This window comes from Montipora capricornis, chromosome 10 (genome assembly GCF_036669925.1).
Source record: "Montipora capricornis isolate CH-2021 chromosome 10, ASM3666992v2, whole genome shotgun sequence".
Lineage (NCBI taxonomy): Eukaryota > Metazoa > Cnidaria > Anthozoa > Scleractinia > Acroporidae > Montipora > Montipora capricornis.
In genome coordinates this window covers 67,491,055-67,515,602 of record NC_090892.1, presented here as the reverse complement: position 1 = coordinate 67,515,602, position 24,548 = coordinate 67,491,055, and the positions used below count along the sequence as shown (strand labels likewise).

General features: G+C 38.9%; 3 protein-coding genes across 4 annotated transcripts in view; 2 read left to right on the top strand and 1 right to left on the bottom strand.

Moving 5' to 3' along the window:
- The window catches only part of LOC138021478 (calcium-responsive transactivator-like), a 5,784-nt gene extending 1,487 nt beyond the window's left edge, over positions 1-4,297 (top strand). The window contains exons 3-6 of the mRNA XM_068868361.1: positions 61-107; positions 352-433; positions 986-1,534; positions 3,786-4,297. Coding sequence (XP_068724462.1) covers positions 61-107; positions 352-433; positions 986-1,534; positions 3,786-4,070 — 963 coding nt within the window. The 3' untranslated portion in view covers positions 4,071-4,297. The remainder of the gene's footprint in view (positions 1-60; positions 108-351; positions 434-985; positions 1,535-3,785) is intronic.
- A 3,441-nt stretch (positions 4,298-7,738) lies between these two features.
- Positions 7,739-18,048, bottom strand: LOC138021477 (protein LSM14 homolog A-B-like). Its single transcript, XM_068868360.1, has 7 exons — positions 17,756-18,048; positions 17,481-17,659; positions 15,404-15,959; positions 14,513-14,694; positions 12,771-12,910; positions 10,294-10,621; positions 7,739-9,450 (listed from the first exon to the last, which is right to left on the bottom strand). Exons 1-7 carry the CDS (start codon positions 17,874-17,876, stop codon positions 9,418-9,420), a joined length of 1,539 nt encoding a protein of 512 aa, XP_068724461.1. The 5' UTR covers positions 17,877-18,048; the 3' UTR covers positions 7,739-9,417.
- Positions 18,049-18,132: 84 nt separating this feature from the next.
- Positions 18,133-24,548, top strand: part of LOC138019393 (integrator complex subunit 8-like) — a 44,153-nt gene continuing 37,737 nt past the window's right edge. For both annotated transcript variants that reach the window (XM_068866167.1, XM_068866166.1), the window contains exon 1: positions 18,133-18,267. In XM_068866167.1, coding sequence (XP_068722268.1) covers positions 18,153-18,267 — 115 coding nt within the window. In that variant the 5' untranslated portion in view covers positions 18,133-18,152. The remainder of the gene's footprint in view (positions 18,268-24,548) is intronic.

Below are 24,548 nucleotides of genomic sequence, written 5' to 3'. Positions count from 1 at the left end.
ACTAATAATTTTATCATTGCTCAAGACATAAAACAATGATTGAAATTTGTTGTTTTTTAGGCCATTCTCGATTACCAGAGTAAAGGGAAAGCTTATGAATGTACACAGTAAGAGTTATTTGGAATACTTTATACAGCTTTCTATTTATTTTAAGTAATCAAATGGAAAACTCTTAGAAAGTGAAGTAAAAAATAAAAACAAGATATTACCAGTACATGTTGATCAGCGAAAGAACAGGTACACGTTTAGACCTTCAGGTGGAATATAATGGTCAACATTTATTTGAAGCCAAGTGGCGAGACATAACATCAACAAAAAGTGGTTTAACCCACGTGCTTCTTTTTCTTTCAGATACCAGCAACTTTTACATAGGAACTTGGTTTACCTGGCAACATTGGCTGACTCCTCGCAAAGCATGCAGAGCACCATTCCCGTATGCAAAATACATAACTAACATTCTCTGCAGTTTAGTTCTTGAGGTTAATTAATATTATTTTGGTCAAGTATTGTATTTGCAATTGGTATTTGAGAACACTTGACCAAAATGGAAAGGCAAATCTTAGAGGAAACAGTCATTTACCTTTCAATAACTCTAGCTTATTAATTAACAAACAAGCAATTCCATTTTTGCCGTTGTAAACTACTGATTTTTTTGGAGGTTGGTGTTTGACTGCTTCAGCCTAGTACAGAAAAATATTAATGAACGTAAATCCACCAATCCCAATGCACATATTGCTCTTTGACCTTTTCTGCTATTATTCGTGATGACAGGAGTGAAAATCAAAATTTAATTTTGGCTTGAAATTTGAGCATAAGTATTTCAATAACTTTTAATAAAATTAATAGGCTTCAATTTCAACATACATTGTAATCATTGAGATTTGGAGGCATTTTTACAGACTGAGATACGGTGATTTCCCCTATTACTTGATTTTGTGAACAATAAAAAATAAAAATGATCAAGGGGATATTCTTGTCCTAACAGGCACCTGGTTCACAAAGTGGAGCCACCATGAAAACACCACCTACCTCAGTGACTCCACCATCTGGGTCCAGTATGCTTCAACAAGGGCTACCTGATATGACACCCAATTCGGGAGCTTCTTCAACAGATTTGATGTCAAATGCACCGGGTATGAATACTGGAATACCTTCTGCCATGAATGACCCTCTCAAGTCCAACATGCCTTCACAACTCGGAGGAATGAGTGCCCCCACCACAGCAGGTTATAGTGGCAGTTCAGTCAGTGCAATGGGGCAGTCTACATCATCTCCCCCGCAGTTGCAACATCCACCCATGACAGCACAGAGCCACATTGGTTACCCTAATCCATCACAGAGTCAGCAGGGCAGACCTATTATAGCCCCCCATACCATGTCAGGTCCCATGGGAAATTTACCTCCTCAGGTTCCCATCCAATCACATGCCCCACACATGGGTCAGCACATGATGCCACAAAACCAGCAGCAATCACAGCAATATTTGATGCAGCAGAGGCAAATGCAGTACAGCAGGCAAGGAGCAGCCCAGCAGGTAAGTTCCATCAGAGAGCAATGCTGATCATAGATTTTATATTTGCTTTCAGACAATTTTTGGCAATAGCTTTGAGTTGTTTTTAACTGGGGATCTGGATGATTAGGATAATACTCTGTTTGTTCCCCCAACATTTTTCAGAAGCATTGTTTCCAGTTTCTCTTGGGACCATTATAAGTCCCTTGGAAGAGGAAATAAAAACAATGCCTTTGCAAAATCTTGGGAGGGGCAAGCAAAGACTATTATCATAATCATTATGGTATTTTTTATATATGTGACCCTATTTGGGAAAAGCAGGCTTAACGAAAATAGCGTTGAAGCGTTTTTCCGTTGTAATGCATTTTCAACGCATTCAAAATGCGTTGAAGAGCATTTCCATTGCGTTTTAAAACGTTGGCAATGTTTTTCAACGGAACCGAAATGCGTTGTAAATCCATTTCAAAATCATTTCAAAACATTGTCAATGCGTTGTCAAACATTGACAACGCGTTTAATGAAACCGCCACGGGCCGTTTGGAATCATTCATAGCACCGCTACTATTAGTTACTACGAAATCTTTACAACGAATTGTTAACCCGTTAGCATGAACTCTAGCAAGTACGTATCGGTTTGAATTTGAGCAGAAACATCAAATACATGAAGTTTTCCTGTAATTTTGCAGAGAACGCGGCTAAGTGTAAAACTCAACTATCCTATGGCTGCTGTCACTTACTTTTTTGCATTCAGTTCTTACGGTGTTGAACGAAATTATGGCGGTAAAAAGACTGTCTGATACATGCGTGTGTTTCAAATGACATTCGATTTGAACAATCGATCGAGTCTTAAATTTCACTGAATTCAAATCAACCGTTTCTTTGTGAAAAACTTTTATTTTTGATTTTACGCTTTATTGTTTATCGTTTTGAGATAACACTTTGTGTAACCAATACGAAAAATCGGGCCGATAAATTGATCCTGAGAATTTCAGTTGGCAACTGCAACAAAATACCGCAACATAACAAACATGATTTGTATGGCACATGGATAACAAAAGAATGTCAACGTTGCGCACGAGCGATCACGAATTTGAACTGCTGATACAGAATAAATTTTGTTCTGCGGGCCACTTAAAATTGCTTTTACACCAGTGCAGATTAAACCCTTTTGCGGTTAAGTTATCAAAACGGTCAGTTCGCCAACCATTGCAATACAACGCCATAAAGATAAAAGGCGCAAAACGAGCCATAACATGAGCTAACATGTGGCGCGCCTTTGTCTGCCTCAGTGTCTGCTTCGTAATGTTCGTATAAAATCACCAGGGAAAATAAATAACCATTTCCTTGAGTAGCAAGTGAAGGCGTCATCAGAAATGCTTAAAATACTAAATAGGAGTGAAATTTCCTGAAACGCAATCATTTGCCAAGAGCGAGGCAAGGCTACGTCGATAAAAAAATATCTTTGTCAAATGCGTGGTGTGCGTGACTTGGGATGATGAGTTGAGAACGATGAAAATTGCGATACCGTCGGTTACATTCAATTGTGAACAGCTTGATGCATTTCAAAGACTTTTTGAAGCTTACACTTTGCTTTCGAAGCCAATGAAATCGAAAAGTTTTTCTTAAAATTTATGACAGAAAAAATATTGAACTAATTAGTGGCAAGCTCGGGGGTAAAGCGCCAAACAAATCACGCCAACATTTTCTTTTTCAACGTATTTCTGGTGGGTATAATTATTGGCTGTTGCTTCGCAAAAGTTTTAATGTAAGTTGCAAAAAATTGCTCTTTATTAATCAAACAAAATCAAATTCTCTCAGATGCAGAATTTTGATGTTCAATTGAATTTGTTCTTGGTAAATAAACCGCTATTGGTTGTGTTGACAATGTGTTAAGCTTATTACAACGGGGCGAAACGTTGTCCTTTGTTTTCAACGTTTTGTGCAGAATTTGTATCAAACGTTGGAAAAAGTTGCCAACGCGTTGGCAACGCGTTTTTCATCCATTCTTAAACATTTGTTGAACATTGTCAACGTTTTTACAATGGACTGAATAACATTACAAATGCGTTGAGAACCATTATCAATGCGTTGTAATGCATTATCAACGCGTTTAAAATGCATTGAAAATGCATTACAACGCTATTTTCGTTAAGCCCGGTTTTCCCAAATAGGGTCACATATTGGCTAATTAAATTTGAATAGAGTACTTATTTGTCAAATAATTTTAATGCAATTAAAACTGCCAAAATCATTATTAAGTCATTTTCTTTTCAAGATGGCTCAACAACAACAGTCTTTGTCGCATGGACACCCAGGGTATGGTTCAACAGCAGCAGGAGGCATACCATCAGGTGGCAATATGATGCCAGGTTATTCCCCACAGCAGCAGTCTCAAAGATATAATCCATATAGACCCCAGCAGCAGGGCTTATCACACATGCCTTATCCAACGCAGCAACAACCATCGTCAATGCAAGCACAGCCAGTTATGGGTCAGCAACCACCAATGGGACAAGCAGCTGTGGGCCAATCACCAATGCAGCAACCACCAATTGTGTGATGGGATATGCGTAACAGCAAGCTAACTTTAAGTTAATGTTGGGTGGCAGTCTGTTCCACTGGAATCTAAAACCATTGCAGCAGCCAACCAATTTAATTGGCTGAAAGTGACCTTGTCACCAATTAAAGGTCAACCATAAGGCAATGAGTTAAAGCACTTTCAAGCCTCGCTATCCAAATTCACAGCTGGGGTAGTTCTTGAGCTTTTCTCAGGCATTATGAGGCAAAGGGAAAAATTCTTGGAGAAAAAACAACCATGAGAAACTTGACCCAAATAAGTCAGAGCATAATGCAGGATGGTGCTAAGAATTGCACCACTGCACCATCCCTTCTCCTGGTTGACACCCATTGTTTATTTAATTGACGACTAAAACTACACAGAGTATATAGATCTCTAAGTGGACGTTTCAAAAGAGTTAAACATTAGTTGTGCATGGGCCTTCTTCACATGGCAACAATTTTGAGTCCCAAGGGACTGAAAACTTTGTTTTGCACCCCCTGAACTGGCTCCCAAATACATCAACTAGAGGCGCTCAGGGTATGAACTCTATTGCCGGGTGACAAAGGTCCATGTTCGTTGTTTCTGTGCATTTCAAACATGCATTTAAATTATAAAGAAATCTAATGAACTGGCCAGTATAAGCACAACTACTTTCCTCAGTAGGGAGTTGATGTTTTTGTATAGGATTTTAAAAATTGTATTTGTTGTCGACAAAAGGGTATCTTAGTTCTCTTATTTAAAGTTGGGCCGCAAAGTGCAAGATGATTGAGACAATGAGTTATGTTTACACAATTAATATTGTTTTGTGAAGTTATATATAGTATTCCATTGATTGCCAGTAATGTAATGTTCTGTTCAGATACTTTGAAAGTACTGTTCTTGTGCCTGTAAAAGAGCAAATTTAACCCATTGACCCCTGGGGGTTCCCCATTGACGAGTAAAATCGTCTGGCATTAGACAGAGTAAAATACTACTTATGGCCTGTTTAGGGGTGAATGGGTTAATGGGACAGTGAGTGATTGAAGCTGTAAATTACTATGAATAGACTTCACACAAACACTTGCGTGCCAGGGGAAAAGCTTGCATGCTGCAGGGGAACATTTGAAGAATGCCACTGAAATTATTTTAGTTAACTTCACTAGTCCCCATTTGTTCTAAGGCTGTGTTTTTTTTACTATTTAGGTTTTCTTATGAGTAAAGTGGTGACATGTAAACTGCTTGTATCTCTGTAAGACTCCTTCTCTCACCCTGCAAGTATTATCTGGAACTGCTCACCAACCCTGGCAGTTAAAAGCAATGCCAAGTTATTAGTCATTCAGAGCATAGTTAATAGAGAGGAATGGTTTGGAAGCTCGGCAAACATCAAAGGAGCAAACAAAGATGCCAAGATTTAGGTTGGAAAGTCCACGACCGTGCACAATCTTTTGTTTTGCGCTCATACACTGTGCATGAATTACGTACCCAAAACTTTTCTATTGGTTCGGTCCTCAGTACGGAGTAAACAACTATTGTGTTTTGTGCACGGTCAAGGCCAAAAAAGAGAACAAAAACCTACAACAAAGAAATTTGTCGAGTTTCATAACCATTCCCCTCTATTAACTATGTTCAGAGCTAACCTTAGCAAGTATGCCAAATTTCATTTGGTTCCTACCCCATGGCAATAAACAACAACACTGGTGACTTCTATATTTTTGACGTATTATTTTATGTTCTAATTGTAAATAAATTATTGTACCTTCTATGTTACCTACATGTACTTCTTGCTTTATCATTTTAAATTAGTTATAGCTACATAATTTCAAACTCAGTATGTACTGTCCACATCAGCCATATCCCCAACCTGCTTTATGAAATAAAGAATGTATGTATTGTGTTGAAAGTTGGAGGATAATATTATTTAGCAAGGTGTTGGCACTTTATTCATTACATTATGACCAACTTCCTTTGTTATCATGCTTACCAACTTCGGCATGAATCTAGTTTGATATACTGGTAATCATTTCCGTGAATGATTTCACAGTACATGGCGAAACATTTAAAGGGACATTTAACTCTGGCAAATGAAAATCCTTTAAGTATGCTTTTATTGCGTTAAATTTCAGCATTGATTTTGGTCTCTTTCTCAACTTTGGAAGCATCTGCATTGAGGGATGAACATAGTCAGCATGACTATTCCATGGGTTGGGGGACTACAATAGCTGAAACAACCCACACCTTTACAAAAATGCTAACCTTAGGCCTAAACACTATGCTTTAGATAATTTGTAGGCCTGAGGTTAGCACTTTAGTAAAGGTTTGGGTTGTTTCAGCTATCGCACCCTTCACTTCCTACCCCCTCACCCCCCGAATAGTCATGCCAAACATAGTACCCTTCACTTCCTACCCCCTCACCCCCGAAATAGTCATGCCAAACATAGTTGTCTTGACATGACAAAATCATCACTGGGCCGAGATTCAACCCACTACCAATATCATTGTTCTTTTAAGGACGTTCGCGCAAAAATTTTCTAACATTGATTTTTTCTGCAAATTTTACCATTGAAAGATGATGAGTTAGTGATGTCAGAAATGTAAAAAAAATGGGGGGTCACCGACTTCATTTTGGAGAGAACTTGCCCGGAAGAACACCCTAAATCTGAAAAAATCCGGCTTCTTTAGTGAATAAGGCCACAGTGTCTGTAAGCCCAAAAATATTGCAATTACATCTTTGAAGTGAAAGGTTCTCAACCAAACTTTGTTTAAGTGGTCCCATCAAGTGAATTTAATTAACTGTTGAGGTTCCTTAAACAACAAGTTTGCATTTAGCGACCATAGTTTAATGCGCCTTGCAGCTGCAAAATGGCAGGATTCCATGTACCGAGGACAGAAATCTTGGATTTTTTTTAACTTCCCACATTGAGTTTTTGTTGTTTGTTGTTTTTGGACAATGCGGAGATAATTGTAAATAAAATCTGTTTCTGAAAAGAAAAGTAGGAGTCACCGAACATCCAAGATCGTTAAATCCAAGCAAAGCTATAGCAATGGCCATCTGCCCTACCATCGTTCATTTTAGTACTTAGCATGTGCGCTCGATGCATGACGTGGCATGTGAATTTGCGTGTGCTGTAAGGATGCGCAGTAGCAATTGGCGTGAACGTCCTTAAAGTGACTCTTTCAACCCCACGGCACTCTCATATCCCATAATCACAGTAAAATAGATTTTTTTGACCCAAATTATTGAGCCTGAAAAGAGGAGAAAAGCTTTCAGCACCAATGCCAGTATTTGCTCTGTAAATTGTTTGTGTTTGCAGTTTTGTGGTTTTATTATATTGCCCAACCTGTTTCTTCAAGTAATTTTTATTAATTGTCCACAAAAGGATAGCTAATCATATTTTAATTAAAATAGCAAAGATCTTAAAGATCTCTATGAAATAACTACATGTAGTGCACTTGTTTTCCATCACATGTATGTGTATGTCAATGTTTCAAGCTTCAGATGTATCACTTCTTTACGCAGAAAAAAATAAAGCTAAAGGTAAAAGGGGTCATAAAAGTGAGAGTCTCAAGAACATAACAAAATTGATATTAATGTTAACTATGAATAACAATGCAGTATAAATCTTCAAGCAAGCAAGACGGCAGCAACATGAACTTGTAGCAACAGTCACTTCAAAGACAAAAGAATGATATTCAATATAGCTCATTAATTTATTATACTGTATACAAAGTCATGTAACAAGTAAGAATCATCCCTCTTCAATCAAAACAAAGTCCCAAAAAAAGAAAGCTACTGTAAGCACAATAGATGGTTTTCAATCACGCGGACATGATGAGATGGCCATCTTGGTGCACAAAGCAATAGCAAAATAATTATGGCTCGTGTTTTTCATTACCATAGAGTCAAATTCCCAAAAGATTTTTTCTCTCCTGTTCTCCGCACCAACATGGCTGCTGTGAGGTCAGGTGAAAACCATCTATAAGATTTATTTTCCTTGAGCATTATTCAACAGAACAAGAAGTCTAGAGCACTTTAACAGGCTTTCATCACAGTCAGAAGAAAACTAGACCTGTGATCAAATCTATGTACAGTAAACAGAAACATTTCAATGTCTATTCTACATTTTCCTTCTCATTAATGCTGAAAGGAGGTGAGCCCCTTCAAACACTTCGTTACACATTTACAGAGCATGAGATGTTTCTTTCACGAGTCACATACAAGCATAATTTTATGCTGCAATCATAACATTCACAGTCCAATAATATTAACCTCTTGGAGCAATGTGGACAGCATTTGCAGAATTGTTTAAGTGCTGGTCAAATGCTTATTGCCCTTTTGAACAGGCCAAAAAATATTTTAACTTGAGGACAATGTGATAATACTTTTCAGTTATGGTAAGTCAAATCAACTGATACAATGTCCAAATAACTGGCTACACCAACCTCTTAAAATCCAACTTAACTTGTTAAAATTTTAGAAAACGAACAGCTTCAATTCTGTCAACCTTTCACACAAAATTGTTCATGTACAGTATAAAGAGACCAGTGATAAACTTAATATTCACAAAATTTGCACACTCAAAATTAAAGACACTCCATATGCAAGTTAACCTTTTAATTTCCCAAATTTGTTGATTAAAGTAGTACTGAATGGTCATAATTTAACATGAAAGTCCTGATCTACTGAAAAGCAGAATCAAATTTTAATATCCATACTTACAAGTCGAGACAAAAAATTCCAGATAACTGAGTCTCAGCAAAAGAAAGAGACAAAAAGATGCATGTGCCTTGGCACACTAATTGCATGGTTCATGCTGTTGCTTAGCAACAGAATAATCCAAAGTGAAAATAAAAACTGCAGTCTAACTTTTAGTAAAAGTTCAATCATTATCCATAAAGAAATCTGAAAAAGAACATCCCCGGCCGGATAAATGAAACGCCTAGACAATGTATGCCTGCCATTCCTGTCAAGTGCAAGGTAAAACTGTAGATTCAACTGATGCACAATTACACACCACTGAGTAAGTGGTCAAGATATTTTGGTCTGTTCTTCTCATCACTTAATACACTTGGTAGCTGACAAAAGATTAACAAAGTCTGTTTCCTGAAAATACAACATTTACAAAAAAATGAAGCAAGGTTCCATTCAGCTGTTGTAAGAAAATAACAATTCGTCTTTGACGTCGTATGTATGAAAACAAGTTTCTTCTTTAGAGAAATTTATACCACATGATGTGACACCGAGGATGGATCACAAAGAATGAAGTGGTTATACCACAAAAACAATTTTTGTTATACACCATTATAGTTATTCCAAATTATAACAAAAGAAACCCTAGTTGATTTTTTAAAGTAAGTTTAATTAATCACATCATGCTTTGGCTGTTGCATCACCACTGCTTGTCTGCAAGTTAATAACAAGTAAAAAGGTTGTCAATACGTAAAACAAAAAATAAAACCCTTGGTGCAGTAAAACCCTGAAAGATTTAAGAACCTAGTTTTTTAGAACCTGGCAGCCTAAAATTTGCCAATTAGACCCACTCTAAACAAAGAACCTGTTGACCATAAAATTTTAACAGGTTTTTATTTTCTAAAATCTCAGAAAATGTGCACTTTGGTAAATAAGATCAACTGGCATTTAGAGTTTTCTGCAAATGACCTCTTCATAAGATGAGCACATTACTTTAGTCTCGAGCTGATGATGTCAATTTGACGTGATTTTTTTAAATTCTGTATTAAAATTTTATTCAAATTTTATATAGGTAAAAACTGGCTGCTGCAGAGGGGACAAAGGCCAAATACTAGTAATTCTAAAACATGATTTTTTTCTCAGTGACATAGCCTATGAACCTATGAATAGCTGCAAGGCTTTTATCATGTGTATTACCCAGGTAATACAGCCACCCCATTAAGACGGCAATTTTTTTAAGGCCCATTGATGACCATAATTATTAAGAATATCAAGAATGATAAACTGTGAGCCTCAGAGTTACTGTGGTCTAAGGCAGCCCTACTTAAATGACAATTATAGTACTTACAGTATCTCTAAACATTTGCAAATAGACCATTATTCGTATTCTCAGTATTGGACTGGAGCTAGCTTGCAATGGAGGCTAATGCAGGGGAATCTTTTCAAATGCAAATACTTTTTAATAAAAAATTATGTTCCCCCGCATTAGCCTCCATTGCAAGCTAGTTCCAGTCCAATACTGAGAATACGAATATGGTCTATTTAATTTTATCTCACCACAGGTGGTCTTTTGTTTAAGCTTTTCGACGGTATTTTGTCCTCTCTGTTTGTTGAGGAATCCATCCATACTCTCGAACGACCGCGTCTTTGTCCACCACGACCTCCTCGATAAACCCCACGTCCTCCTTGACTACCCTCATCTCGTCCTTGGTTTCCACGTCCTCCTGGACTACCCTCATCTCGTCCTTGGTTTCTGTTACTGCCACGGCCCCCTCTGAAGCCACCCCTACCTCTGCCTCTCCAACGGCCACCTTGTCTCATGTCTCCAGTTACCCCAAAGGTCTCCATGTTTACTTTACGTTCTTGCTGCCATGATGGGTGAACTCTGAAAATGAAAATAGAGTGAACTCTCCTGCGCATAGTGCAGTGGAATGTTGGTTCATCAAAGTGCTAAGGTACTGGAAAATAAAGGAGTCCTTTGAGAATATTAGTATAATAATAATAATAATAATAATAATAATAATAATATGTGATCTGCTAATCGCCTTTTCTCGCAGTCGGAGACTGAATTACTAAGGGCGCAGCTCAACGAGGTCGGGCCGAAGGAGCTGTGCTGCCGGCTAGGCGCTCGGCCCCTGAACACGACCCATGTATGACCTTGGAGCACAGCACCACAGCCTGATGGAATAGGCCGGGAGTCGATTTTGAGGAGGGAGGAAAACCGGAGTACCCGGAGAAAAACCCTCAGAGTCATATTGAGATTGAATGAAACTCAGCCCACATTCAACCCGAGGCCAGAGTTGAACCTGGGTCACAGAGGTGGGAAGCACGGTTGATGACCACTAAACCACCCTGACTCCCCTAACTGGGGAGTGTTAACTGGGTGCTTTGCACTAGAAGTTTACTCAGCTATCAAGCTAATTTGCTGGCGCTTCACTTTAATAATCTGAAAGAACCTATTCCAATGTATAAAGCAGAGTAAAAAAAGGGGAAATCAATAGGAAAATTGGATATTTTTTACCAAAAACAAGTAAGAAAGAAAGTTTTTTTAAGAAACAGTGAAAAACTGGAGCTCCTAAAGATTCTGATAACTTTCAAGGTGCATGCAGAGATGTATCCAGGTTTTCAAATTTGGGGATCCTCTAGACCCCTTCTTGAAAAATTTGGGGGTCCACTGAAAATTTTGGGGGTCCAGCTAATTAATATTCAAGAATTAATATCCGATCTATTGTCTCTTAATTGCTGCTTCAGTACCCTTTCAGATTCCTAAATTGCACAAAATAAAGTCTTGTCCCTCCCCTCAAATATGTACTTAAAATAAAATGATCAATTTCTTTGAAACTGTTATGCCGGTTGATTGATTGATCAAAATGTAGGGGCTGTCAAAGTTCCGTCGATCACATCTGATCTGAAAATGTCTCAAGGAATCCGTATGCTGTAGGAACTGTTGGCTCCAGTTGATAATTTTTTGATCTGCATCTCCACAGCCAAGAAAAAAAAACCGAACTGAATCTCAATTTTCCGTAAAAGAGCATCATTTCTTGTAACAACTCTTGAGATGTAATTTCAGAACAAAAGAGTAAACAAATATAAGCGATCGACACACATTTCATCGTCGGCCCATGAGGCCGTGACTTCGCCATGGTCAATGTTAATAATCAAGCCACTGAATAGAATACATTCAAGTTTCATGTTCAACACGTTAATTTTAACACTAACTCTGAATAAAGTTGCATAATTTGCAAAAATAGAAATTTAACATACTTTGCTGTTGGATTCTCTGTCATTTCGCTCATGATTGGCAAATCAATGCTTGAAAAGCATGCAACAAAATGAACTTCAACTGAAATGTTTAATTATCACTGGCCGCAGATTTTTCTGTGTCCACTTTAAGGGCCCACAGACCGATTTTTCCCGCGTTGCTAAGGAAGTGAAATGTTACTTCAGGTAACTGTAAATCAAAAAGTTCTACAGCTGTAAGAGGCAAATTTTAATGGTTCAAGTTTAGAAAAGAGGCTGACCTAATTTGAAGGCAACCAGAAGGCTCCTTTTTTAAAAAAAAAGCTTCTACCGCAAATTAAGGCAAATGTGGGCACTACTCCAATCCTGCCTCATGAACAACTTGTGCCCAGTAATACTGGTACTAATTTTACCCATCAAATGCATGGAAAGCTGAGTATCAAACTCGGAACACTGAAATGAAGTCTGCTAGTGATATTCACTCCACTACATGCTTAATGGCATTAGAATTGTTTTCCCATACATGTAAGTTAATACTACAGTAATTCTTACACCATTCATTGAAAAGGAATAGGAAAAGAGAGGTCTTCGTCAATTTAAGTGACACACAACACGCTTATGAATCCAAAAGGGAAAGAGGCAGTCAATTGACCATTTATAACGAGTAGAAGAGGTGAGTTTCAGACTTCAAAAGACATCCATCCAAGGGTCAAAACAGGATTAAAACAGTATACTATAACTGCATTCAAATCTAATATACAAATCAATGAACCATGCAGCCGGCACCATGTTACCTTCTGTTCTTGTCTCTATCCATTGCCTCACATGAGATACTGTCAAAAAATGACTTGGAGCTGTCGTAATAACTGACAGGACTTTGAGCTCTATCTTGAATCAAATCAGCTTCAAATGTACCATTGACTGCGTTTTCATCCTAAAATCAGGACCATTGTTTTTAATAGCCTTCAAGAATCATTCTACAGTATAAAGTAGGCTGAATAGCTAGAGACAGCTGATGTACATATGGTACAGTATATCTTATTGGATGATTTAGTGTGTAATATCATGGGATATTTATACAAGTCTCGCTGTAATTTGGCAAGTCTGTAGGGCAAGTCAAAATACAAGAGACAAGTAAAAATATCCCACAATACTACAATGTACACACTAAATCGTCCAATAAGAGATTTATTAATCAACTTGGTCAGAAAAAAGAAGAAACTGAAAGCTTAACTTACACCTTGCTTCCTCGCGTGACAAACTATATCTTACATATCTTATATCTTATATCTTACATGTATCTTACATGTACACGACTATTCACCCAGTGATCGTTTTAAGCCACGTTTTACAACCATTAGAACCAAAGAGATCATTTTTGTGCCGAACTGTTGTATGGTTTGATCCAAGCACTGCTCGTCAAAACAGACTCGCCTCAGACTTCCTCCCTATAAATTTCAATATGGCACTGTGTTTTAATTATCAAAAAAGCAACTGTATTCGGTTACAGATTTCATCAATTACCCAAAGTACTGATCATCATCTTTTTTCAATCTTCAAGAGTCTGCCAAAGAGTAAGATCTGTGACTGTTAATTTTGTCAAAATATGTCGATTAAAAGGAATGAAGAACTCTGCATTTGTTTTGTCTGCTACAAATGAGCAAGACTGCTTCTGAGTAAGATGAGCTTACATGTAGTTCTTAAATTCTACCTTACTAGTAAGTCTTTTGAAGCCTTAATGGATGGATTTTGGTTTTGGGGTGCGGGTTATAGGCCGGTGAGGGCAATCTGTTACATTTATTTTCTTCACACAAAAAAAATGTGCCAGTGCAGGTAATGTACCACATGGGTAATCTGCCAGAAATTGCGGTAATTATTGTCGTGTAGGTCATCACTTGTCTCTAGGAACTCGTTTTTGCCAAAAATCTCAAAATTTTGCAAGCATTTATCAGTTTCTTTGGGGGAAAAATTTTACCTCATTTGTAAGACTAATACGTTTGTGAAAAACCCGGTCTTCTGAGTAAAAACTCTGGGTGTTATTTGCACTCTGCTGACTGCAGTTGAATAATAAAATAATGGCAATATTTACCGGTTTATGAGGTTGGGAGCAGCTAACAAGTTAACCGCCTTGATTTGATGTCAGTTAATCACAGAAAATCAAAATTTTGTTTTTGTTTAATGTAGGGATGACAAAGTCATGACACTGTAACTTGCTACACAGACACAGACACTGCCATTTATACCACAGGTACCCTTCACAGTGTATAGCATAGAATGATACTACACTGTAGTGAAAAATGCAACTGGCTTTGTACTAGACAATGTCCAACTACTGTTGGTGTACATACAATACACCAACAATAGGGATTTGGTTCAAAACAAAGACGAACATGTGACCTGTAGTCATAATTATTTTGTCAAGGCTTCCCTCACATAATATTGGTCTAAGAACACAATCACTAAAGAGATCACTGAAAACTCAGTACCGAGGATGATACATGTATGAACAAAACAAAAATAATAAATTAACCTTTACCTCATTCGTAATCCTGAGATTTTCGTGAAGTTTCTGTTGCAATTCCTCTTCAATTTCTTCTTTGTTGAACTTTGCGTTTGAGCTTTCAAAGTCAAACTCTCCCTCAAACTTAACAGGACCAGCTGATCTGGGTGCAGTGACTGTTGAACCTCCTCGCCTTCCCTGAGAGCGACGATTTCCTCCTGGAAAATAAAAACTTAACTGAATCTTCAAAACTTTGAGGTCAGAAGAGTACATGTACAGCCTGTAGGTCCTAAAACGTCTCTGGTTAACAAAATAGTGTACACAACTGTTAAAGAAAATGAAAGTGGCTGCAGCATTGTGCATATATTTCATTTTTAATCTACATGTATTAAGTGATGATGCAACTTTTCAGGCTCCCAACATTAAAAGTTAGTAGCCCAAGTCATTTTTTCAAGAGCCCAGAATTAATTAATTAATTATTAATTAACCCAACATCTGCCACCCCACCCCCCTACCTTACTGAGTCAAGTGGTCTGCCTTAGTAACAGTAACTTGCCAAAAAACTGGTGTGTGCATGTACAGGTACCTTATGACAGTAAATGTTGCATTTATAAACAAAGTAAAAAAAGGCAATCACATGTTTTCCAATTTAATTAAACTCTGTTAATTTTTTTTATTTATTTTCAACTTCAATGGCGATAGTAGTCACATACTTCATCCTATCTGTCACCAATCAACATTTCATATAAAGTTACAGTGCACTTCAGAAAATAATTAACCACCTTGTGGTTTGTTTGCTTGTTTCTTTTTTTTTTTTGCTTGCACGTCATAAGTGTATAAAGCTCTAGGTATTTGGGGTTAGGGTTAACAACAAAAGAAAAGCATTTAGATAAATAGTTACTGCCCAAGAAATCATTTGCTGCATACCTTGCCTCTGTCTCTGTGGTTGAGGTGCTTGCTTTAGTACAGTTGTTTCTTTGCTGGATGTTTCTTTGCTGGATGTTTCTTTGTTAGTAGTTTCTTTTTCAACCTTCACTTCCTCCTTTTTCTTCGCTTGTGGTGACTGGGCAGTTTTGTCCTCTGAGTTCCTTCGTGAAGAGGGACGTGAGGAAGGTTTCTTTTTTGTGGAAACAGTCTGGGTACCTTGTTGCGATGTGCTTTTAGTTTGTGTATCTTCTGCTCTTGCAGTTCCAGTACTGGAGTGAGATGAAACAGGCAACACAGTTTCTGGAGATGGTGTATGACTTCGAGCCATGGCCATAGGTGGAACTGAAGGAGGTGTTCCTATCCGTTGTGGGAGCATTGGCCCAGGTGCCATCATGCCCATGTGGGGTTGCATTCTCCCAGGCAGAGGTCTGTGCCCCATGCCAGGTGGATAGCCTGGATACGTAGGCAAACCACCAAATGGGCCATAGCTAGGTACTTGGGGATATGATACAGGTGGTGTATGAAAATGAGAATAACCACTATTTGGGAGCCCAGTCTGGTAAAAGAAAGATTTTCTGTTAACATTGCTCAAATGCCTCTAAGATGAAATTCAAGTTTGAAAATCTTCGCAGTTTTGTTGTTAGATTACACAAAGGCCAGTTTCTAAACCTTGCCCCCAAAACAATGTGGAACCTATTTATTCTGTTTATTGTTTATGAAAACCCCTAATTACAAAATATTAATAATTACGCACACAACTCACATTTACAATGTAGCAAAGGCTAATCAAAGCCAGTTGTGTGAGAACAAAACAAAGGAATGAAAATGCACGAAATTAGTAAGGTGAAGACAGCAGAAAACAAAAGTAAATTAACAGTGCACTATAGGGAAGATATCTGTTTACAAACATTGCTTTTGTTATTCAAATGTGCCAACCACAGGAACAAAAGCCCCCTTAATGTCACTGTTCCTTGGTATCAACATAGTTTGCTTTTAACGCATGAATGAAGAATGAAGGCGCAATAGAACGAGACAACAGATGTATTGGCGTTTTTTGAGGGGAACACTGCCTTGCGACTGGTTAGCCTATACAACTTCCGGATTGCGTGATGTAAAACAACCTCACTTATCTCCCCAGCACTACGAGCTGATTGGTAAACAGCACGTGCTGGATCGGACAAGAGTATGGGTTAGCAAGCAATGTACAAAGGCAAATGAGCCAACAAGCTTGGAGGAAGTCGCTGCGCAGACTTAAAAACCGCACCTCGCAGGAGTGACCCAATTTTTAATGAAGGCAAGGCGATAAACCCAACCCATCTCCAAAGGGAGGGAGGGAGGGGAAAAAACTTTAACAAATGCCAATAGCTAGTTGGTTTGCTATAGAAGACAAATTGCCAAGTGAACCTTCAACGGCTAACTGAGGCTTTTATAGCTAGACTCTGTCTATTAAAGTTAGGTATTACACTTGCTCTTTAACAGTTATGAATGAGGCCTTAACAGATTTGGCCAATGCAAGTGTACGTTATAAACTGAGATCTAGGAACAAAGTCTCAATGTCCTCATTTTATTTACAACAAGACTATTGATTTTATGACCTTGAACGACCGACTACAAAGAACACGAAGATAACTAACGCGACATGAATAGCCACTTTTAGTATGGTCACGTTTTATTAACCATATTTTACTGATGGGGCAGTAAAATCTCATTTGTCTCTCAGATGGAAGACAATATTTTATTCCAGACTTCGGCTGCTAAACGTGTATAAACGTGTAAAAGAATTGCATTGTTGGTTCAAATGCGAGTATTTTATGTGAAATTTTCCATGGGAAGAAGCTCTAGAATTATATGAGTGAACAGAGGTAGTTTTAATTTCTAGTTCCAGCTTGTAGTTCAATTTATAAAGATTTATAAAGCAAATTAATGTAATATACAAAACGACTCACAAGACTTCTGTAAAAGACAATTGTTGTCAACAAGCCGGAAATAGAATTCGAAGTTATGGTTATCTCATTTTCCAAGGGTTTCCATATATTTCGTCTTAAATTCATGTTTATTGCACAGAACAGATGAATACCTGAACTATAGCAGGGTCTTGAGGTAAATGTGACTTTGCATGATCTGGGTTCTGCTGGGGAGCTTCGCACACATGCAAGTCCTTTATGTCCTGTCCTCGGAAAACAATGAACTCAAACTGTTCGTCTCTTGGAGGGATGTATTTTTCAACCTCTCTGTCTTCCGTACCAAATGAACGTACTGTGAAGGTAGACAAGAAATAAAATGCAAATAAATATCACCTCTGTGAGGAAAACATCTCGCACCAGTTTAAAAATATGTGGGAGAGCAACAAACCGTTTGCTAACGTAACAGTGGCATTTTTCGTATCAATGGCATACAATATTCCCTCATATTTAATTTCTGACTTAGAAATTAAACTAATTTTAGTGCCAATGTACGGAGTCCCCGAATTCATCTCTAGATACTCCGTACACTACAAAAAAACGTTGAGGATGGCCCAGGATGGCCAAGATTAAAGGAAGAAAGATCTCAGGAGCAAAGATGGCCGACGCAATGTTTTCCTGGAAGTGTGAGAAAATGACGTCGTCACCTTCAGCCTCTCTAGGGAGGCGTATGCCAAGCACTGTACCTCGTCTCTGAGACGAGGAGCTATTTCTGTTGGGGATAAACGAAGATATCAAACATGAAACACTGACCGTTCGAAATTATAACCGCTTACTTCTTTGTTAAAATGGCGGTCGAGAGCAATGGAAAATCAGCTCCAAAAACAGCTGTGTCTTGGTTCGAGTTCTTATTTGATAAAACTGGTGATGTATTGAAGAAACACCTGGAAGATAAAAATGCAGGTTAGTTACTATCATTGCCGTGAAATTTCGATCAATTGCACCGCGGCGGGTCTAAAACACAGGTCATTCCACAGGTCACTCATTGCAGGTCATTGTTTTACCTTTTGGAAAGTAATCCTAGCCCTCAATTTGGCTAACCCTAGGCCTAATTAGGGTTTTTAGGCCTAGGGTTAGCCAAATTGAGGATTTTGGGTCACTTTTAAAAAGGCAAAACAATGACCTGCAATGAGTGACCTGTGTTTTAGACACGCCGATTGCACGGCGCACGCACCGGTGGCTTTGGGCTGCGAATGATGCGGAAGGCCGTGAGTTCGACTCCGGCCGGACTGGGTCAGCACTGAGGGTCTTAAAATAACTGAGGAGAAAATTCTGCCTTTGTAATAACATCTGCAAATGTTAGAATCAGTGGATTTGGATTCTATACTGAACTCCGTAGAAAGTTGTGAAGGCAAAACGTTGCTTTTGGAACAAATTATTAAGACTGGTCTTGATCATGTTATGCCTATGCGCACGCGCAAAGTACATTCAACCAAACCACCTTGGATAACATCATCCTTGAAGAACTTGCTACAAAAGCGGCAAAGTGCCTTATCGCGTGGCGACGACCAAATGTTTCGTGAGTTGAGAAATCGTATTAATCGCAAGCGAAAGATGTGCCGCGCAAATTATTACCAAGCCAAGGTGGAACATCTGAAGAAATGTAAACCATCCGAATGGTGGAAAGAAGTGAAAAAGCTTAGTGGGCGCTCGCTTGCCTCCTCGGCGCAAAGTGACACATTGCAATCGCTTCAACATCTGTATGAGAGTAATTTGACCAGATCGGCCTAGCTAACATCATCAATGAGGCTTTCTTATCGCCAATGCACTGTTGTAAACACATCGCTCCCTGCCGCTTTTCCGTGCACTACTTTCAGTAACTACTCCGAAAACCCCCTTGTTGTGTCGGTCGAGTCAGTCCGCAAGAAATTATCAAAGTTGAACCCTTGCAAAGCTAACGGCCCAGACAACATCCCTGGATGGTTGTTAAAGGAAAATGCAGATATTTTAGCCGGACCGGTATCTGACATCTTGAACTACTCGTACCGTGAAAGACGCCTGCCATCGTCATGGAAGCACGCAGATGTGGTCCCCGTGCCAAAGCAAAAGCCCGTCCGTGATGTAAATAAGCACTTACGCCCTATCTCCCTAACCCCCATTTTGTCAAAGTTGTCTGAAGATTATGTAGTTGACACTTACGTTAAACCTGCTGTGCTGGAGCGGATTGACCCCCAACAATTTGGGGCTGTACCTAAATCTTCTACTACGCATGCGCTTATTAGTATGTTGCACTCTTGGTTGGAATCGACTGACGGAAATGGGGCTACTACGAGAGCGGTACTATTTGACTTTCGCAAAGCCTTTGACTTAATTGATCACCAAGTCCTAGCCCCAAAGCTCTCCTCGTATGATATTCCGGAGTCGATCATGTGCTGGATCTTGGATTTCCTAACGAATAGAAGGCAAAGGGTGAAACTGAGTTGTGATTGTGTATCTGAATGGCGTTCTGTACCAGCAGGTGTTCCTCAGGGGACTAAACTCGGTCCCTGGTTATTTCTGATTATGATCAATGACCTGAGTGTGGCAAATACGAACATCTGGAAGTATGTAGATGATACTACCCTCGCTGAGTGTGTGGAAAAGAACGGAACCAGCTCGATGCAGTCGCGCGTTGACGAATTTGTTACAAAGTCACGAGCTGATGGTTTCCAGTTGAATGAATCAAAGTGCAAGGAACTTTGAATATCATTCACAAAGTCAGAGAGTATTTTAGAGCCTATTACTATCAATAATACGAACATTGAGATTGTTCCGTCTGCTAAATTACTAGGTGTTATGATATCGAATGATTTGAAGTGGAATGTGCACGTAGAAATGATATGTAAGAAAGTTGCAACGCGTGTCTACTTTCTTAGGCAATTAAAGTGTGCGAAAGTGCCAACTAATGACCTTTTGAGCTTCTACACCACTTGCATACGGCCAGTCGCAGAGTATGCATGTTCAGTCTTTCATACCGCTCTACCGCAATATCTCTCCGATCAGTTAGAGCGCCTGCAGAAGCGAGCACTACGCATAATAAGCAATAACGAGTTATCTTATCGACAAGCTTTAGAAGTTTTTAGCATACCTACCTTGTATGCCAGGAGAGAGGCGATTGGTAACTCAATGTTTCAAGACATATGTAATAACAATAATCACAAGCTTCATTCACTCCTTCCGCCACCTTACTCTGGCACTTTGCGTACACGGAAAAATCGCAAGTTCCAAGTCCCGCGTTTTAAAACCAATCGTTTCAGAGACAGTTTTATTGTAAGCCATTGCCGATAACATGCCCTTTTGCAACTCATATATATTAAATGATATGTTTTTGAAAAATTTTAGCTGTATCTTAATTGTAATTTAGTGTTTACATAATAATAGCTTTAGTATTGTTAAATTCTTATCAAATAACTTTCTTAATTTATCATTTTATAATTTATAGTTACAATTAATTAACGTTGTACATTTGTAAAAATTATCGTAATTCAGCCCTCGGGCTGCAAGGGTAATTTTAATAAAACTATCTATCTATCTATCTATCTATCTAAATGGTTAGACTTTCAAGTCTTCTTGGAGGAAAAGGCCAAAACATGTACCCCCCTTCTTTTGGGCTGGGACCATGGACCACTCAAATTTTTTTGCTAAAAAGTGTCCCAAAGCATGTCAATGCGCTTTTTAATGTTAGAATAGAAGCTATCCTGGCCTCTGGTACAGGCCATTGAGAAGCTCACTTTCATGCCCCGTTTGATTGACATCGAAAAAACTCAGTGAATTGATACATGCATTCGTCTTATTTACTTCGATGTCAATTTAAAAAATTCAGTGTTCCACATAAAACTTCAATGTTGAATATGAAAATAAAAACTCAAATTTGACAAGGCTGTTGCCTGACAGGAGCCTGGTAGCCTGGGGATCCCAAAGAATATCTCTGGGCGCCTTAATTTTTCACATCAATACCTTTCACTTCATATGTTGGGCTCCTAAGTTCTCAGTGTTTAGCTCTGAGAGCCCCTTTAAAATTTTCTTAGGCAGCAGCCTTGTTTGAAATTTGGATGTCAAATTCCAAATTTGAAATCTAGAACCCTCTGAACCTTTTCCTGCCTTCAATGCCTCCATTCCCGGGACTTTTCAGCATTTCAATGGCCACAGTGGGCACAAGAAATCAGGTTGACAGCAACTGAAAACCTGTTTGAACTACTTTCTATTGCTAAACCAGTCAGAGTACTCATTAGAACTGACAAGTTCCTGGAACCAATCGAATTGCTCGGGTCAAAATCTGACTCTGGGAATATGAAACGGCATCTGATTGGACCGGCCTTCTCAAAGAGCTCAACGGCCTGTACCAGAGATTTTCCTCACCTATTCCTTCGCTCTGAGAGAGAAAAACCTCTGGCAGCCAGGGTAATATTGGTTTGAGTGAATGATATCATGACTAATCTCATTTGCATGTTTTACATTTTTTCAAACGTAAATATCTCCAGAACCAATGCAGATATTTCCAAATGGTAAACGGTGTTTTTAATCTTTCTTGGAATTCTATATGATAAACCTAAAAGTTCAAGGGACAAAAATTTGATCATAGTAGCACTTTAATGTAATTATTCTAAAATAATTTTTCACCTCAGGCTCTGTGACGATATTGAGTGTCACACCACAACCCCGCTTGTGATTATCATGTGATTATTTAGTGATCTCTTGTCGAACTGTAGTACGATGCCAAAAAAGGTGTAGTCTGGTCCATGTAGATATATATCCCAATCACAAAAAATAGAAAAAGAAGCGGGCAGTGGGAAAATGACCCTTATGCCAGACATGCACGTAGCAATGCACGTAGCAAATGTTACAGAGAAATGGAAGAAATACCGAATAGCCGGGGGCAATAATTTCTTGGCCACAGAAGTACAAACGTAGCAAAAGGTGAAAGTTGCAACACTCATAGGAGGAGAGGTGAGAGACATGTTTTCAAAGTTCACATGGGAAGACGAAGGAGACAAGTCTAAAATCAAACCAGTCCTGGATAAATTTGTGGCTTATTGTCAGCCACGAAAAAACATTCCATTCGAAGGATTTAAATTCAACCAAAGAGGACAGGTGCAAGGGAAAGCTGGCTGAAGGGTGTGAATTCAGTGAAATTACTCCAGATGAGATAAGTGTGAGACAGGGCCGTGTTCGGAATATTTGACAACAATGCTTGAGAGGACAGTCGTTCGAGAGCACCTGCTGAGAGAAGCAACTTAGACTCCCGAGAAAGCAGACAAAATTTGCCACACTTTGGAGTGCATGGCAGCCCGGATGAAAGAGGTTGACATGCCAGGCTGCCCGGCTGGAGGCAAAATGTGCAATACATGTGAGAAGTCCAATCACTTTGCTTCAGTTTCCTGTTGTGCTAGAAGGCAGGGACCAAGAATGGCGCACTCAGTGAAAGCTGTTTTTGAGGACAAAGAGTCAGAAAGTGAAGTCTATTGCATCAGTGACGTCACAGCACTTCACCTAATCTCCCTCAAACTAAAGTCAGAAAACTGGGCACACTTTCAGCCAGACACAGATGCCCAGTGCATTGTAATGTCGCTCCACAGGGCTCAAAGTAAACGACCAAGTGGTCGCATATGCGACTAAATTTTGTTGTGCACCTCAAAAATGATGTGTGGTTGCACTTGCACACATTAAAAGCTCAAATTCGGTGCGACTAAAATGCCACTCTTCTTTCTCGCCTCACTATTCTTGCGTACTCCGAGTGGTGAGTCACAAAACAGAAGCTTCAATCAACAGATATAAAGATATATAATATTATAACAAAATCTGACCCTAAGTAATAAACTTACATTATTTTCCTTTCATTGGTGTGTGTTTATTTGTCATCAGTTTTCTCAACAAATTCCCCCAAAGCAGGTGAAGGTCCATTTTTCCTGTTGATGTTACTTTTCTGTTTTGTTAAAACTCCTCTGACACATGCAGTTGAAGACTACGAGGAAAGCACATGCTCATTGTGCATGTCAAAGGTGGTGGAAGGTCAAGAGAGGGTCAACAATACATGCCTTTTTCTTCAAGGAAACAAAAATTTTCAAAAAGTGAATTATATCCCAGTGAAGTCATTTTCTTATAAAGAGCCAGCCTTCACATTCTACAAAAGCGAGTAAATCTGCCTTGAATGATACTACTTCTCTACGTCAGTCTGCGATAAAGCTAAAGAGGATGAACCAACGAGCAAGAATAGAAAAATATACAAATTTGCGGGGTTCAGTGAATTCGAATAACTTGAGTGGGATTCAGAAAGAATTGATGCACTGCAGATACTCTAAAGCTTTCCCTGTGCATTCAACTTCATCCTTAGTCAATGGTTCCCTTCTAGCAAAGGTGTCTTTTCTTTTGCATTCATTGAACTGACGAGTATGAGAAGAGAGACTTCTGGCATGGGGGTTGAGCATGTGCGGTGGTTACTTAGCAACTGAATCCTCATGTGATGCTTCATGTTGTGTAGGCTCACAACAGCGGAATTACCGTAAAGGAATGCACGGACACAGCAGGCTCAAGTCACAGTCAGCAAACATATCGTGGGGCATGCGGGTTTTAAAGTGTGCCGTCCAAGGTTGCGGACGGCGGTTGGATAAAAGCAAGTTTCAACCCATGGCAGAGGTCTCTTGTCCTGTACAATGCAAAATGAAAGGAGACCTCTGCTAGCAGGTAAAGCCAATGGGTGCAAGAACTTTGAACGTGAGACACTTATCAAGCATTTACAGAGTTGGAGCCACGTTTACTGCAAAGACTGTTTCTTGATTGGTAGCAGTAAAAAGAAAGCAGCAACACAGCAAGAAGTACTTTCAGAAGCTTTGGCTAGACAAGAAGCAGTCCTGCAGAAAGAGCTCCAGCGAGATCTCGCAGTAAGAAAGATAAACTATCCAAATGGATTTGGAATTGATCAGTACCAAAATGACGTTCTCGGTGATGTCAATTTAAGAATATCAGTGCTAAGTACTTGAATTTAATGTACCTCCTGATAACAGTGAAAATGCAGCATAAATTTTGGAAAGAAAGTTCATTTTTTTTTTGACAGATAATGTTTGTTCAATAGGTCTTAGCTATTTTCCTCAAATCTAATTAGACCACAATAAATTTTTATTAATGCTGGATGTAACTACAAATGATCAAACAAACCAGTCATAGTTACAGCTGGAAGTATTTACTGGGACAAAACTGATGCCACAGAA

What these genes read in the sequence shown, in the direction of transcription:
- LOC138021477 (XM_068868360.1), bottom strand. Translation starts at nt 17,876, where the DNA reads ATGAATTCGGGGACTCCGTACATTGGCACTAAAATTAGTTTAATTTCT. An exon ending in ATCTCAGGATTACGAATGAG is followed by an intron (nt 12,911 to 14,512) that starts GTAAAGGTTAAT and finishes TCCTGATTTTAG; the next exon opens with GATGAAAACGCAGTCAATGG. An exon ending in GATAGAGACAAGAACAGAAG is followed by an intron (nt 10,622 to 12,770) that starts GTAACATGGTGC and finishes TTTCATTTTCAG; the next exon opens with AGTTCACCCATCATGGCAGC.